At 44.4% G+C, this 14,936-nt stretch overlaps 1 protein-coding gene across 2 annotated transcripts in view; it reads right to left on the bottom strand.

Moving 5' to 3' along the window:
- Window positions 1–5,307: 5,307 nt before the first annotated feature.
- The window catches only part of afap1l2 (actin filament associated protein 1-like 2), a 248,996-nt gene continuing 239,367 nt past the window's right edge, over window positions 5,308–14,936 (bottom strand). For both annotated transcript variants that reach the window (XM_068052952.1, XM_068052953.1), the window contains 4 exons: window positions 12,463–12,627; window positions 8,183–8,376; window positions 6,628–6,750; window positions 5,308–6,530 (listed from right to left, as the gene is read on the bottom strand). In XM_068052952.1, coding sequence (XP_067909053.1) covers window positions 6,504–6,530; window positions 6,628–6,750; window positions 8,183–8,376; window positions 12,463–12,627 — 509 coding nt within the window. In that variant the 3' untranslated portion in view covers window positions 5,308–6,503. The remainder of the gene's footprint in view (window positions 6,531–6,627; window positions 6,751–8,182; window positions 8,377–12,462; window positions 12,628–14,936) is intronic.

Here is a 14,936-nt window from a genome sequence, read left to right on the forward strand (position 1 = left end):
CCCGAGTGCAGAGGTCACCCCTTCCCCCACCCATCAGAGTGCAGAGTTCACCCCCTTCCCCCCCACCCATCAGAGTGCAGAGTTCACCCCTCCCCCCCCACCCATCAGAGTGCAGAGTTCACCCCTTCCCCCCACCCATCAGAGTGCAGAGTTCACCCCTTCCCCCACCCATCTGAGTGCAGAGTTCACCCCTTCCCCCACCCATCAGAGTGCAGAATTCACCCCTTCCCCCACCCATCAGAGTGCAGAGTTCACCCCTTCCCCACCCATCAGAGTGCAGAGTTCACCCCTTCCCCCCCACCCATCAGAGTGCAGAGTTCACCCCTCCCCCCCCACCCATCAGAGTGCAGAGTTCACCCCTTCCCCCCACCCATCAGAGTGCAGAGTTCACCCCTTCCCCCCACCCATCAGAGTGCAGAGTTCACCCCTTCCCCCAACCATCAGAGTGCAGAGTTCACCCCTTCCCCCACCCATCAGAGTGCAGAGTTCACCCCTTCCCCCACCCATCAGAGTGCAGAGTTCACCCCTTCCCCCACCCATCAGAGTGCAGAGTTCACCCCTTCCCCACCCATCAGAGTGCAGAGTTCACCCCTTCCCCACCCATCAGAGTGCAGAGTTCACCCCTTCCCCCACCCATCAGAGTGCAGAGTTCACCCCTTCCACACCCATCAGATTGCAGAGTTCACCCCTCCCCCACCTCGGTGGTGACAGATTTCCCTGGATGGGAAAGTGAAGGTCTGTGGGTGCCGCTCGTCACGCTGAAGATCAGGAACTGAAGGTAAGATCACTGTGGTTTGCATTTTAATTCATGCAAAGATGTAATTTACATATGTTAGCTCAGGTCCTGTCATGGAGCGGCAGAAGGGGCGCCACGGAGCTTCCCCGCCACTGGGAAGATCGGGCCTGGCAATCTCAGCGTCGGGTTCCATGGTGGCCGCTATCACTCCACTCCTCCACACCACCCGCCCCACCTCCACGGAACCCGACGTAGGACTGGGAACAAGATCCAGCTATCTGTCTGTGTTCCTCCCTTTCCTAGCTTCAGCATTTAATATATATCTAAATTCTACAGAATTCTCAAGGTAATTGCCAATCCAGATTTTCTGGCTCATTTCTAATCGTGAGATTTACCAAACATAGATCCTTTGGAAAAATGCCACTCAAACAGAAACCCAGGGCTATCATCACTAATCTAATTCACATGTTGAATTTTAATTTCCCATCTCTTTGGCCTTGAAATTGTTCTGTAGGATAACATCTTAGGAATATGTAATGTGTTCATCTGGAATTCCTTTGTTTGCTATATTAACAACAGTGTTAATTTGTTTAAAGTGTTTAATGTCTCTGCTGGAAAGGAATTTATTGTGCTATTATTCCACAGCTTAATTTCAAGGCCTTTGTGTATTGGTGCTTATCTCGGTCCACCTCCCATTTAGTGTAACCTGTGCTGGCACATATAAGGTCCCACACACGTACTAGCTTCAAAGCCCAATATTGTAGATTACAGCAAAATTATAGGCCTCACAGTTATAATGATTAAAAGCTGCATGACTGACAGAAAAAAACCTCTTTTTAAGTTGAACAACTCTTTGGGGAAGACCTTGCTTGTATGAAAAATAACTCAATTAAGTATTGGAAAATCTGGCAGTATGGCCCTCATAGAGGATGTCTCAACACTGAACTATGAACACATACGCTAACAGCAAAACCGACGTGGAATGCTGAGGTGATCACACACTGCGAGGAAGGGTTTAATTTGACAAATACCTTGTTACTTACCACTCCTGCCCCTGCAGTTCTCTATGTCAACTCTAATTCAGCAGTGAGAAGATTTACATGGGAATAAAAAGAAACAAGAATGAATAAGAAAGTGGAATGCAGCTGGTTCTAATTGCAAGTTCAAAACTTACCAAAGAGCATTCCAGCTTCCTAATGCATTGGAATAGATTGGAGACTTTCTGTAACCAAATGTCTATTGGCTCTAAGCTGACTATAACATGAAACTAGGGAACCAAGCTAAACCTAAACTCATAAAAGGATAGTGACTCTCACGTTTCAGGACTTCTTTCAACTATTTTCCACAGAAAGGATTTGAAAATATGACTTCTAATTTTTTTAAGCATAGTGTATTCCCGCAAGTTTAAAATGGCACCCTGATGAAAAATGATTAATATGCTCAATTGAAGTTGTTTTCAGAGATTAAACGATAAACAATTAATTGGCTTGTCTTGGCAATCAGAAAACACCTCACACACATTGGGATGATTTTCTACTGCTGGAGACCTATTTTGTGTCTGAAAAGTAGGCAGTCACCGATTTAAAGTCAGGAGATGGTGGGGTGAGGGGGTAACTCAAACATCCCATTGAGCCCAGGGTTACCAGGTGGTCTGCCCACATGGCAGAGGGCCCCTCACGGCTGGTAAAATGCCACCGGCAGCAGAAAGAGGCCCTTAATTGGTCACTTAAGTGGCAAAATTGGTCTCTGAGGGGGAGGGCCATCCTCCACCTTCCCCGCCTCTGGTAAAATGCCATGGCAACGGGCACTCCACCCCCTGCCTTCCCTCTCCATTTTATGGGCCCCCACCTGCCTCCCAGCCTGTCCCTAGAGGGCTGGTAATATCTATTTATAAAGCCCAGGATCTCAATTTGCTTTATTAAACGTCTTGTTAACTGTCCTGCCACCTTCAAAGATTTGTGCACAATCACCCTCAGGTTTCTCTGTTCCTGCACCCCATTAAAAATTGTACCATTTGGCACGTATTGTCTCTCCCCATTCTTCCTACCAAAATATGTCACCTCATGTTCTTCTGCATTGAATTTCATCTGCCAGGTGTCCGTCCATTGCACCAGCATATCTATGTTCTTTCCAAGTGTATTACTATCTTTCTCACTGGTTAATGCACTTCCAAGTTTTCTGTAAATTTTAAAAGTATGCCCTGTACCCACTAATCCAAGTGATTAATGTATATCAGAAACAGCAGTGCTCCTAATATTGAACCTTGGGGAACTCCACTGTATACCTCCCTCAAGTTTGAAAAACAGCCATTCACCACAACTCTTGTTTTCAGATTGAGAAAGCTCTAAAGGACCCAAAAGGAAAGGTAGTGATCCAAAATTCACCTGGTAGAACTGGGAATGTGTACTGCTCAAAGGAATTGGTATCCCATCCTTTAGAGCAAGCTGTCTATTCTCCGTGTGTTGGTATAGTAAAGGATGTTATCATTGTATTGTGAAGATTGGTTGGTTGGCATACTTCCATCTGCAAAAGATGATAGACATGCAGCAAACAATTCATTCAGGTGGGGTGTCTTCTCTTGGTGCACCTTTGCTGATGGCTGTGAAGGCCAATCCTTGAGAGGCAGGTTCTGCCACAAGTGCCGCACATGAAGCTGCCAAGTGATGCTGTGAGTTGTTGTTTTTAGTTTTGGCGCCCATTCCTAAGCTGCTGTAGCCACTGGTGGTCATGGTAGTGCATGCCAGTCCATAGGATGTGTCACCATTTCCCTCTTTCACCAGCTAGTGACTCCCAGGTCCGATAGTCGACATTTAGTCCTTCATGTCATGCTGCAAGCATCCTTGAAGTGGAGCTTTAGGCACCCCACTGGTCATCTGGCCCTGGCTACCTCACCATACAGAAGGTCCTTATGTACGCGACTGTCTTCCATCCTGTGGATGTGTCCAATCCACCAAAGCCGCCTCTGTTTGATTAGTGCCATCACACTTGGGAGTTCCGCCTTTGAGAGGACTGTCGCATTTGTGATTTTTGTCCTGCCAGGGTATGCCCTATTTGCACCACAGACAGTGAAGAAGGAAATGATTGAGCTTCTTTTCCTGGTAGCTGTAAGTTGTCCATGTTTCACAGCCATCCAGCAAGGTACTGAGAACAAGGATCAGCTTGGTGTTATCCCATGTGTGTTTCACGAGCACCCAAAGGTGGTAGCTGCTTTCCCCATGTGTGTATCGAGTTCTGCATCAAGAGACAGATTGTCTGTCATCGTGGACCCAATGTAGCAGAATTTGTTAACCATTTCCAGTGGGGTGTTATTTAGTGTGATCAGGGGCGGAGATGCAACCACAAGCAGAGATTACATTTTACATTTAAGATTTTCTAAATTATCATTGATTTAGTAAACATCAGATGCTTTATTTTAACAGGATTTTGACTGTGATAGTTAAAATTTCTCATGCTGTAGCTCATTGGTTAGGGGTTGGGCAGGGGGCTACTAAAGGCACTAGTAGCTGTAAGAAATCCCTTATCCTTTCTATCACTAACTCCATCTACTTCCACCTCTGTAACATCATCCATTTCTGCCCCTGCCACAGTGCATCTGCTGCTGAAATCCTCATCCATGCCTTTGTTACCTCTAGACTCAACTACTGCAACACTGTCCTGGCCGGCTTACCATCTTAGGTCCTCTGTAAACTTGAGTTTATCCAAAACTCGGCTGCCTTTATCTTAACTCGCATCAACTTCCAAACATCCATCACTCCTGTCCTTGCTGACCTATACCGGCTCCCAGTCTGGTAAACCTCGACTTTAAAATTCTGATCCTGGTTTTCAAATCCCTCCATGGCCTCGTCCCTCCCTATCTCGGTTATCTCCTCCAGCCCTATATCCCTCCAAGATGTCTGTGCTGCTGCAATTCTTGCCTCTTGTGTATCCTCGAATTGAATTGCTCCCACCACGGAGGCCATACCTTCAGCTGCCTAGACCCTAAGCTCTGGAATTCCCTCCCTAAACCTCACTGACTCTCTATATCTCTCTTTCCTCCTTTAAGACACTCCTTAAAGCCTACCTCTTTGACCAAGACCTGTCCTAATGTGTCTCGATGTCAAATTATATTTTATACAGCTGCTGTGAAGTGCCTAGGAATATTTTTCTTTGCTAAAGGCACTATATAAATGCAAGTTGTTGTTCCCAATATAGTGAACAAAGAAAGACAGCAATGAGCACATCACTCTAAAATGAAATGCTCATGTTTATAGTTCTGGAACATTTACATGCCTAATGAATCTCAGTTGGAAATTTAAACTGTCAGGAAAAATACTATTTCTTGAACGAAATTCAAAATGCAATAACTGTCGGGAGAAGCCAGCAGGAAATGAGTCCCAGTAACCAGATAATTGGAGTAAATATAGAAAAATTATGCAAATGAGAAAGTGTGTTCATCGCATCACTCACCTGGCATTTGTCACACACATATATAAATAATATTGAATTAACTTGGGAATCATCATTCACAGTTTAAACTGCATGCATCACTTGCTGAATTAAATACACCAACTGCAGAGTTAGAATATGGGGAAAAATATTATTTATTTTAAGAAATCTGGCATAACTAATTCTCATTTTATATATCTGTTACTGGTATATAACAAATGTGCTTTCGTAACTGTTCACAAGTAAGTATATGTATTTACAATGTTGCAAAGAGAGAAAAAAGAAATCACAAATTTTAAAGGAGCCATGTCATCAGGGATTTCTGGATTGCATGCCAGAAATTTCTGATTATAAATGGAATTAATGCGAGACTAGACTGCTAGGACTACAGCCAGCTGAGTAGTATCAAAGATGGCAGGAGACTTGTGATTTTTTTTATTTACATAGTTTTCATCAATTGCTGCTTTCTTGTGTGAAACTCTTTGCTTTTGTAAAAATAAAGTTTCTTCATTTCCACCCAATTTAAATACCACAAGCTACAGACAAAATGTTCTGTTTGACCTATAGCAGACAATTATTGTCTCTGCCACTGACTTCTATGCTACTCTTGCTGCCAACCATCTAATGAGAGGGATTTCCACAGGCAGGACTGGTCTGACCTAGTCTTACTCTCAATGATGGGTTTCTCTGCTACCGTGGAGAGTTGAGTCTGGCAGTCTAGCAAGAACAGTAACTCTCAACCATTGCAGGCAGGCTATCTGGAATGTCAAAGAAGACGGGATTAAAACCTGAGCTTGATATTTCAGTCTTAAGCTATCTTTACAGCTCTCAATTAGTTCTAATATTTAAGAACAGAATGAAGGGTTTATTGCCATCTTTCATATTACTCAACTGTTTCCTTTCTCATGGCATCATCATGTAATAATATTTTAATAAACAGGAATTTTTAACTTGCAAGCCAAATATTCCTTACGTCATAGGACTTGTAAGCACCAAAGGAAAATCAGGCATTTGTTGTACTGAATGACTTAAGACAGGATTTATTTGCTAAACATTAAACTTTGCTAGAAGTCATACCCACAGTTTTCTTAAACAATACAATTTTCAACGGTGAAATAAAGAGCCTCCAAAATCTTCAGCTGCTTTGTAGTAATGGTCCATGATATTAGTGTGTGAGTTCCTGTTGATGACTGGGGCAGTAGAAGCTTTCATATATGAAAAAGTGTGCCATGTACTAGTGGCTTTCTATATCTGCCTTCCATGAATAGATGAAGAAAAATATCTCTCAGTTTCAAAGACTACAGTTTTTGCTTTTCTAGTCCATCCTCATTCAAAATATTTTCTAGCTGGTAGCTTTCTTTTCCCATTCCTGGCAGAAAGAAAATGGTAGATAGTTGGAAATTATATTGATTTAGTAATTAGAAATCTTGAGGCAATTGATGTGTTTAAGATACTTGGAATCATACCTTTGCTTTTTGTAGGACAGTCCCCTTTCCAGATTGCATAATGGATAACGGTCTATTCTTTAAGGCTGCAGCAGAGTTCACAGGTGAGCTGTCAGGACTGTTATTCAGATTGGAGGGCTTAGCCTGAGGAAAGCAACAAGACTTATGATTAAATCTTGTTAAGAGACCTGCACCTTATTTCCTTGTGTACATCTTTCTCACTGAATTTCCCTCACTGCAAACAAAACTAAACTTCCTGGCATAGAGTCATAGAGTAATACAGCACAGAAACAGGCCCTTCGGCCCACTGTGTCCAATCCGGCCATCAAGCCTATCTATTCTAATCCCATTTTCCAGCACTTGGCCCATAGCCTTGTATGCTATGACGTTTCAAGTGATCATCTAAATACTTCTTAAATGTTGTGAGGGCTCCTGCCTCTACCACCCTTTCAGGGAGTGTGTTCCAGATTCCAACCACCCTCTGGGTGAAAAATGTTTTCCTCAAATCCCCTCTAAACCTCTTGACGCTTACCTTAAATCTATGCCCCCTGGTTGGCAACATCCTGGTGAATCTCCTCTGCCCCCTCTCCAGTGCAATCACATCCTTCCTGTTAGGTATGAGTCCTCATTGATAGAGTCCTGAGTGATGGGGGTGTTGTGATTTGAACAGTATCTGGGTGAGTGGTTCAGTTGGTTGCGTGTGGCATTTTAAGTTACATTCGCTGACTCTGATCACTCATGCAAGGCCAGCAAACTTCTTGCGACACTACATTCAGATCCTCGGGGCTTGAGCTCCATGGCTACCTGTTAGACTTTCTTTCTGTTTTGTAGAGATTGAACTCTCAAATTCCTTCCCTCTGGTATACTACAAATGTCCTTGTAATGGCATTAAAACAAGAAACACAAGCTGCAAAAGATACACAAAAGCTGACCAACAGCTTCAAAAAAACTGCCAGCTGCCATGATGCTTCCTCAATCCCAGTGAATGCTGACACTCTCTCTCGCAATTAAAACTTTGTACACTTATCACAGTAACTTGCTTTCCTCCCCTTTCCCTCAATTGAAATTGGCACTCTCTTTCCCTAGCCCAGTACCTACGGCCACTGTCCTTATCTTTCCTAGTTCCTATTTCTTCCTGGTACAGGGGATTGGATGCTACTGCAATCTCGGCAGGATTCCAGATCGTGCGAGAATTCCCACCTGTAGTGCAGCAGTGTTCAATCCCTTGAAGCAGGGCTTGGAGCCAGGAGAGACTCTTGAGTGTTGTTTGCAAAAAGAGACAAGCAGACATTTCCCTGAAAATGCTGACTGGCTGTGGTTTCACCAACAGCACAGAAACACTGGCTACTCTTGAAAATCAACTGCCCGAAATACTGCAGTATGACGGATGACAAATAACCTCCGAAAATGGCAAAGCTACGCGTAACTGTAAAAGAGCAGAAAGTGAATGCTGCAATGTTGCAAAAACTACTTCTTTTATTCAATCTGGTTCTAACGGAGATTAAAGTGAATGAATTGTTAATGGGCAACAGTTTGTTATTAACAGGCTAATTCAATTGTTAAAACTATAACGCACATTTGTGTTAAGATTGTCGAAATGACTGGCATCCACAGTTGTTCCCAGTGTTACAGGTCCTAACTCGGCTTTCTTCAAGTTTTCCTTCACTGACACCAGTTTAAGCTCCAGGTCGACCCGACTATTTTCCTTTGATTTGCATTCTTCTTCAATCTGCCGCAGCTTTTCCTCCTGAATGCTAAGTACTTGCTTATCTGAAATATTTACCAAAAACAAATTATTATTCTGCTTAAGTTGCTTAAAACTTGCATTTATGTAGTGCCTTTTGTGACCTCAGGACATCCCAAAGCGTTTCACAGCCAATGAAGTATTTTTAAACTGTAAGCACTATTATAACGTAGAAACGCAGAAGCCAATTTGCACACAGCAAGGCCCCACATTATGAGATAATGCCCAGATAATCTGTTGTTTAGTGAATGTCAGTTGAGAGATAAACATTGGCCAGGACAATAGGAGAAAGGGAGATGTTGGAATCTAGGCAGAAAGGGGGACGCACTGGCAAAGTACAAAATAATTGCAGGTCCTGCCTTTTTCATTCAATAACTTATTGTACTCAACACCACGTCAGGGTTAAAGGATAGACCGAAACCTGTTTCTGAAGATCATTGTCAAATTTCAACTAGTTTCCCATTATTACACATATTGACCATTTTAGGAGCAACAGAATCCATTAACGATGAACGGGTTGACAGCTTTTTTGAAATAGCAGACAGAGGAATGTCTAATGAACTTGTGTAAAGGCCCATCATATCCGCTAATAGCAATCTGTAGGTTTTGGCTTTTAAAGGCAGGGTGTCTAATGTTGATTAAAATCAGAATCATCACTGATACTGTGGGCACAGTAAATGCGTGATCTCTTGATAAAAGTAAGGCTTCAGACAAGGCTCATTGTAGCTTAAATTAAGCTGCCTGCTGCAAAAACCAAAGGTGCATCTTTAGAGCAACTGGAATTAATTTATAGCTTCGCACTCTTTCTGATTCAGAAAATCATAACCCACACGCCACGGTCCTAAGTCTCAGCCTTTGCTAATATTTACTTTAAATAAATCAGTCTCCACAAATTCTATATAAAAAAAATACATGTTGCCGAAACTTCACTAAAAAGAAAACAGCCTGAAGCTAATGATGATTGCTGTTTTCTTTTGCAGTCTAGCTTCAGAACACTGGTACAACCAGGACTCTATAAATATCATCCTTTCATTTCATCCATTGGGTTCCATTTGCATTTGTTGGCATGCATTATACAACAGTCTGGTGCACAGCACAGATGCAAACAATCATTTGTCTCCATGGAAATCTCAGCTCTCAGATTAATTTAAAGCAGTATATTGCCACTGTTAAGTGTGGCCAGCCTGCTCTGAAACTCAGTCTTCCTCAAATTGGCCACTGGGATGGCAGTGATACATGCAAACTGATAACGGCTCTGTACCATCATGACTTTGCTCCTTTATACTGGCTATACTGGCCTTGGAGGATGTTTATCAATGATTCACCACGATGATACCTGGGATGAAGGAACCTAGTTATGACATGTAATTGGGTAAACTTGAGTTACAATCCCTAGCGATGAAGAGATTTTGGGAGGTTTGATTGAGGTGTCCAGCATAACAAAGGGAACTGACAACATAGATAGGTAAATGCAGGACAATTGGGTTTGAAATTCTTCATGCAAAAGGTTTTGTGAATGTGGGATGCAATGTCCCAGTAGCCAAAGATACAGAATTAATTCAGATATTTAAAATAGAAGTAGATATTTACTTAAGTACTAAGAGTATCAATGTGTTTGGGGGTTTGATGACATGATGCTAGCCACTTGGTGTGCTGGAGCTCTCCGCCTCTCTACCTTTCTTCTTTTAAGACACTCCTTAAAACCTACCTTTTTGACCAAGCTGTTAGTCATCTGCCATAATATCTCCTTTGTGGCTCGGTGTCATATTTTGTTTTATCATGCCCCTATGAAGCACCTTGGGATGTTGTATTGCACTAATGGTGCTGTATAAACACAAGTTATTGTTGGAGTAACTGCTCCTCAGAAAAGCTGGCATAGAGACCTGAGGCCTACAATGCTCTAATCAGCATGACCCAGTGCAGGCCAGGAACTAGCACACAACCTGTACTTTGGGCTTGTTTGACTTTCATTTAAATTAGGTACCCGCTCCACAATAAAGCGTGAGTGCCTCGGCAGAACTCTTGCCACACAGCACCCATTTGCAACGGGCACTGAAGGGTGAGCTACCTTTTAATTAAAAAAAACTTGGACATCTCTGGCCTTTGCGTCCCTGGCCATTGGCATCAGGACTCCCATGAATCCTTGCTCCTTGCCCTCACACAACATGCTTGGTGCCTTTCCTCCTCATGCCAGGAAGGTGCATGATGGACAGCAAATAGCCAGCAGCTGCCACTGGCTGATGGTGTTCAATAAAACACTTCCTGCACTCTTGGCATGTTATGAGGGACATGTCCAGAACACTATAAATTATTTAGGTGAGTGGAATTTGGGTTACTGAGTGAGGTTAGCTTGTTAATGTACAGGGTGGTCTGAATAGCTTTCCACCCGCAGCACTGTGTGGGAGATGTATTATCAGTTTCATGGAAAAAAGACAGTCATTTGGGATTAAAAAGATAGAAAGATATCATGACTAACAAAATGGGAGAATAGACTCCTGTTTCTAGGTGCCTTAGTATTAATGAATGGGATGGCAATGCGAAAAGCTTAAAGACGTAGGAGTAGTTTCTTTGGCAAAGAAAGGCTGTATTTTTGGAACTGCTGACAATCAAGCTTTTTATGTCCTCCAAAGGATAGATTACATTGCTTCAATGGAAAGTTCCTTGCATTTTTTTCAGATTTTAAAGTATTCAATGAAAAGGTGTTGTAAAAGGCAACATTGGCAACAGTGAAATGTCTTAACTAAGTCACCCAAGTTGGGCATCTTGCTCCTCCACCTCATGGCATTGCTAATCTCATCCCTGTTACTGTGGAAAAATATCAAGTGGAAGCCTGATTGATTCCAACAGGCACACAGTGAAAACTGGCAAGAGAGTCAGCATTCGGCTATACTTGTAGACCTCTTGGTGGCTGGCAACCAGAGAAATTTAAGAATGAAAAGAAAAATAGAAGGAGGTTTTAACATCAAATAAAAACATTCTTTATTTCCCACAGATATTGGAGATTTAAGGACTGTTCTGCAGAACCCAGAAAACACCCGTTTGACTGAAGGACAGTTGAAATGAATACAAGCTCATGCCATTAGCCAGGGAAATCCCATGGAGTACATGTGCTGCCATTGCTGCTTGGAACATTTTCCCCAGGTATAGAGTCATAGGCTGGAATTTTGCAGACCCTTTGGTAACGGGCTGGGAAGCAGGAAGGCATCGGGAGGAGGGGGCAGATACCCAACATCTTCCCACTGCCATGCCATTTTGCCCATGCCCTACTGCCGTGTGGGATGACCGCCCAGTGAAACCTGGCGGCCTCTTAGAGGATTCCGGGGGCGGAGGGAGGGGGCCTCTATGGGCACTCCATGGCACTCAAAGGGGCTCCCCGGCATCAAAGGCCACCCTTGCGGCAACAGCGCCACTGACCCTCAGCAACTGCCCCTCCCCAATTGCCAGTGCCTGCCTGCCTGGCCCCGGCATCCCTCAACCCCTTTATTGAGGGTGCCCAGCCATTGAGGCATCCTCCCTGCTGTTGCACCCTCAGCATGGCCATCGCTAGCAGTGGCGCTGCTGAGCTGCTGGCTCTCTGAATCGGCTGGTAGCTATTGGGGATGGGCCACCGTCCTTAATTGGACAACCGCCGCTGGCAATATGCCTCCCCGGATCCCGCCACTGGCCGAAACATGGTTGCCTCCTCCTTTAGGCTGCGGCGGTGGGATTTCTGCCGCCTTCACAAGATTCAGTCCATAGAGTCATTATGGGACAGAAGGAGGCCATTCAACCCATCAAGTACATGCCAGCTCTCTGTAGAGCAATCCAGTCAGTTCCATTCCTCTGCTCTATTCCCATAGCCCTGCAAGTTTATTTCCCTCAAGTGCCTATCCAAATTCCTTTTGAAAGGATGGTTAAAAACAAAGAGCCAATCAGGCTGTTACTCCAGTCGACCAATTTGTACAGTTTTAGCAAACTGGTCCACTGTGAGATTTGACATTAGACTTACACTATGATTAACATAAATCATTCAGATCACATGGACGATATGTGACCTTCAGTATAACTTCACAGTTTTACACTTTGCATTGATGCCACTTTCCACATTCTCTTGTTCATACAGTCAAATCTACCTTTGCAAATTGCTATTGCATCCTTCACCTCCCTCTTCTGTTTCCTGAGTTGCATCAGTTCATTTCGAAGTTGTTCCTTTTCCTTCTCCAGTTTTTCTTTCTCTTCAATAAATTTTTTTAGATCTGCCTCAGTTCGATTTTTTCCAAATTTGGTTTCAATTGATACTGATGATAGATAAATAAAGATCAAAGTGTAAGTACAAAGCTTGATACAGGATGTCAGGGAATTCATTAATACAAGTCCAGATACACAGCAGAAGGAATTGTACAGACGTTTGACCTCTAGTTCAGAATGCCCTATGGCATTACTTGGTGCTGTTATCATCCGACACTACTTACGTCCCAAAAATCAAGCTGGGGATCTCCTATTAGAGCACTGGTTCTCAAAGTTTTTCGTCCGCGGACAACAAAGGCAGGGCAAAAGACCCTATGGACCACCTACTGGTCCTAGCCCACCCGCTTTCGCTTGCCACTGCAAAAAACTCAGCAGAATTAAGGGGAAGAATGGTACAGCTTTTGATGAGACACCAGTGAGGTGATGTCTGGTTCCAAGCTGGAGAGCTTCAGTCTCATGTCAGGCTCCATGTTCAACTGGGGTGCTGCCTCTGGGATCATGAATGGTGCCCGCAGCTTGCTGGTACTATCATAATGAGGCCAACAGAGCAGTTTGCTGTTATCCTGCTGCTGGCCTCATTAGGCACATGCAGCAAGCACTATACTGATATTGTACCTTGTTTCGGATGCAATCCAATTTTGAGGCAACGAAACATAAGCAGATAGCATCAGAGTATAAGAAATAGGCACGGTAGGCCACACGGCCCCTTGAGCCTGCACTGCCATTCAATAAGATCGTGGCTGATCTTTGACCTGAAATTCACTTTCCCACCCGATCATCATACATAAATATGAACATACGAATTAGGAGCAGGAGTAGGCCATTCGGCCCCATGGGCCTGCTCCATCATTTGATAAGATCATGGTTGATCTGATGGGGCCTCAACTCTACTTTCCTGTCTACCCCCTATTTCCTGCGACTCCCTTGTCAATCAAGAATCTATGTAACTCAGCCTTAAAAATATTCAATGACCCTGCCTCCACTGCTCTCTCAGGAAGAGAATTCCACAGACTAATGACCCTCTTGAGAAAAAAATATCCCCTCATCTCTGTCTTAAATGGGAGACCCCTAATTTTTAAACTGTGTACCCTTGTGCTAGTTTCACTCATTAAGGGAAACATCCTCTCAGCAACCACCCTGTCAAGTCCCCTCAGGATCTTATATGTTTCAATAAGATCTTCTAAACTCCAGTGGATACAGGGTCAAACTGTCCAACCTTTCCTCATAAGATCATAAGAACTAGGAGCAGGAGTAGGCCGTCCGGCCCCTCGAGCCTGCTCCGTCATTCAATAAGATCATGGCTGATCTTTTCGTGGACTCAGATCCACTTACCCGCGCTCCCACCGTATCCCTTAATTCCTTTATTGTTCAAAAAGATATCTACCTTAGCTTTAAAAACGTTTACTGAAGAAGCGTCAACTACTTCACTGGGCAAGGAATTCCATAGATTAACAACCCTCTGGGTGAAGAAGTTCCTTCTTAATTCAGTCCTAAATCTGCTCCCTCTAATCTTGAGGCTATGCCCTCTTGTCCTAGCTTCACCTGCCAGTGGAAACATCCTCTCTACTTGTATCTTATCTATTCCCTTCATAATTTTATATATTTCTATACAAAGTGATTGATGACAACGCTACGTCATCAGAATGCGCCGCGGTGCGCACATGTGCACACGGTCTCGGGCCCTCTGCGCATGCACTGCGGTCCGGATTGCCAGGACCAGTTTGCGCATGCGCAGATGACGTCATCGCGTAACGTCATCTTCCTCGGGGAACACGCCAGGTTGGCCTTTGCGCATGCGCAAACTGGTCCTGGCAATCCGGACCGCAGCGCATGCGCAGATGGCCGGAGCCCGTGTGCGCATGTGCGTCAATCTTCCGAAAGCTTCGGCGCGAGTTTTTGAAAATGGAAGGAGGAGAGGTTTCGTCGAGCATTTTATCTCAATTATTTAGTCATTTTGGACATTTGCTTCATTTTTATTAGACAGAGAAGATTGTTCCAAGGTAAGTTGCTCTGAAAATACATTTCAAGGGAGGGAAGGGAAGGGAAGGGAGGGAGGGAAGGGAGGAGGTAGGGAGGGGGGGAAGGGAGGGGGGGAAGGGAGGAGAGAAGGGGGAAGGGAGGAGGGAAGGGGGGGAAGAAGGAAGGAGGGAAGGTGGGGGGAAGGAAGGAGGGAAGGTAGGGGGGGAAGGAGGGAAGGTAGGGGGGAAGGTGGGGAGGGAAGGTAGGGGGGAAGGGAGGGAGGGACCGGGGGGGGAAGGGAGGGAGGGACGGTGGGGGGAAGGGAGGTCGGGGGGGAGGGGGGAAAGGAGGGAAGGGAGGGGGGAAGGGTGGAGGGGAAGGGAGGGAAGGGAAGGGAGGA

Source organism: Heterodontus francisci, chromosome 20 (genome assembly GCF_036365525.1).
Source record: "Heterodontus francisci isolate sHetFra1 chromosome 20, sHetFra1.hap1, whole genome shotgun sequence".
Taxonomy (NCBI): domain Eukaryota; kingdom Metazoa; phylum Chordata; class Chondrichthyes; order Heterodontiformes; family Heterodontidae; genus Heterodontus; species Heterodontus francisci.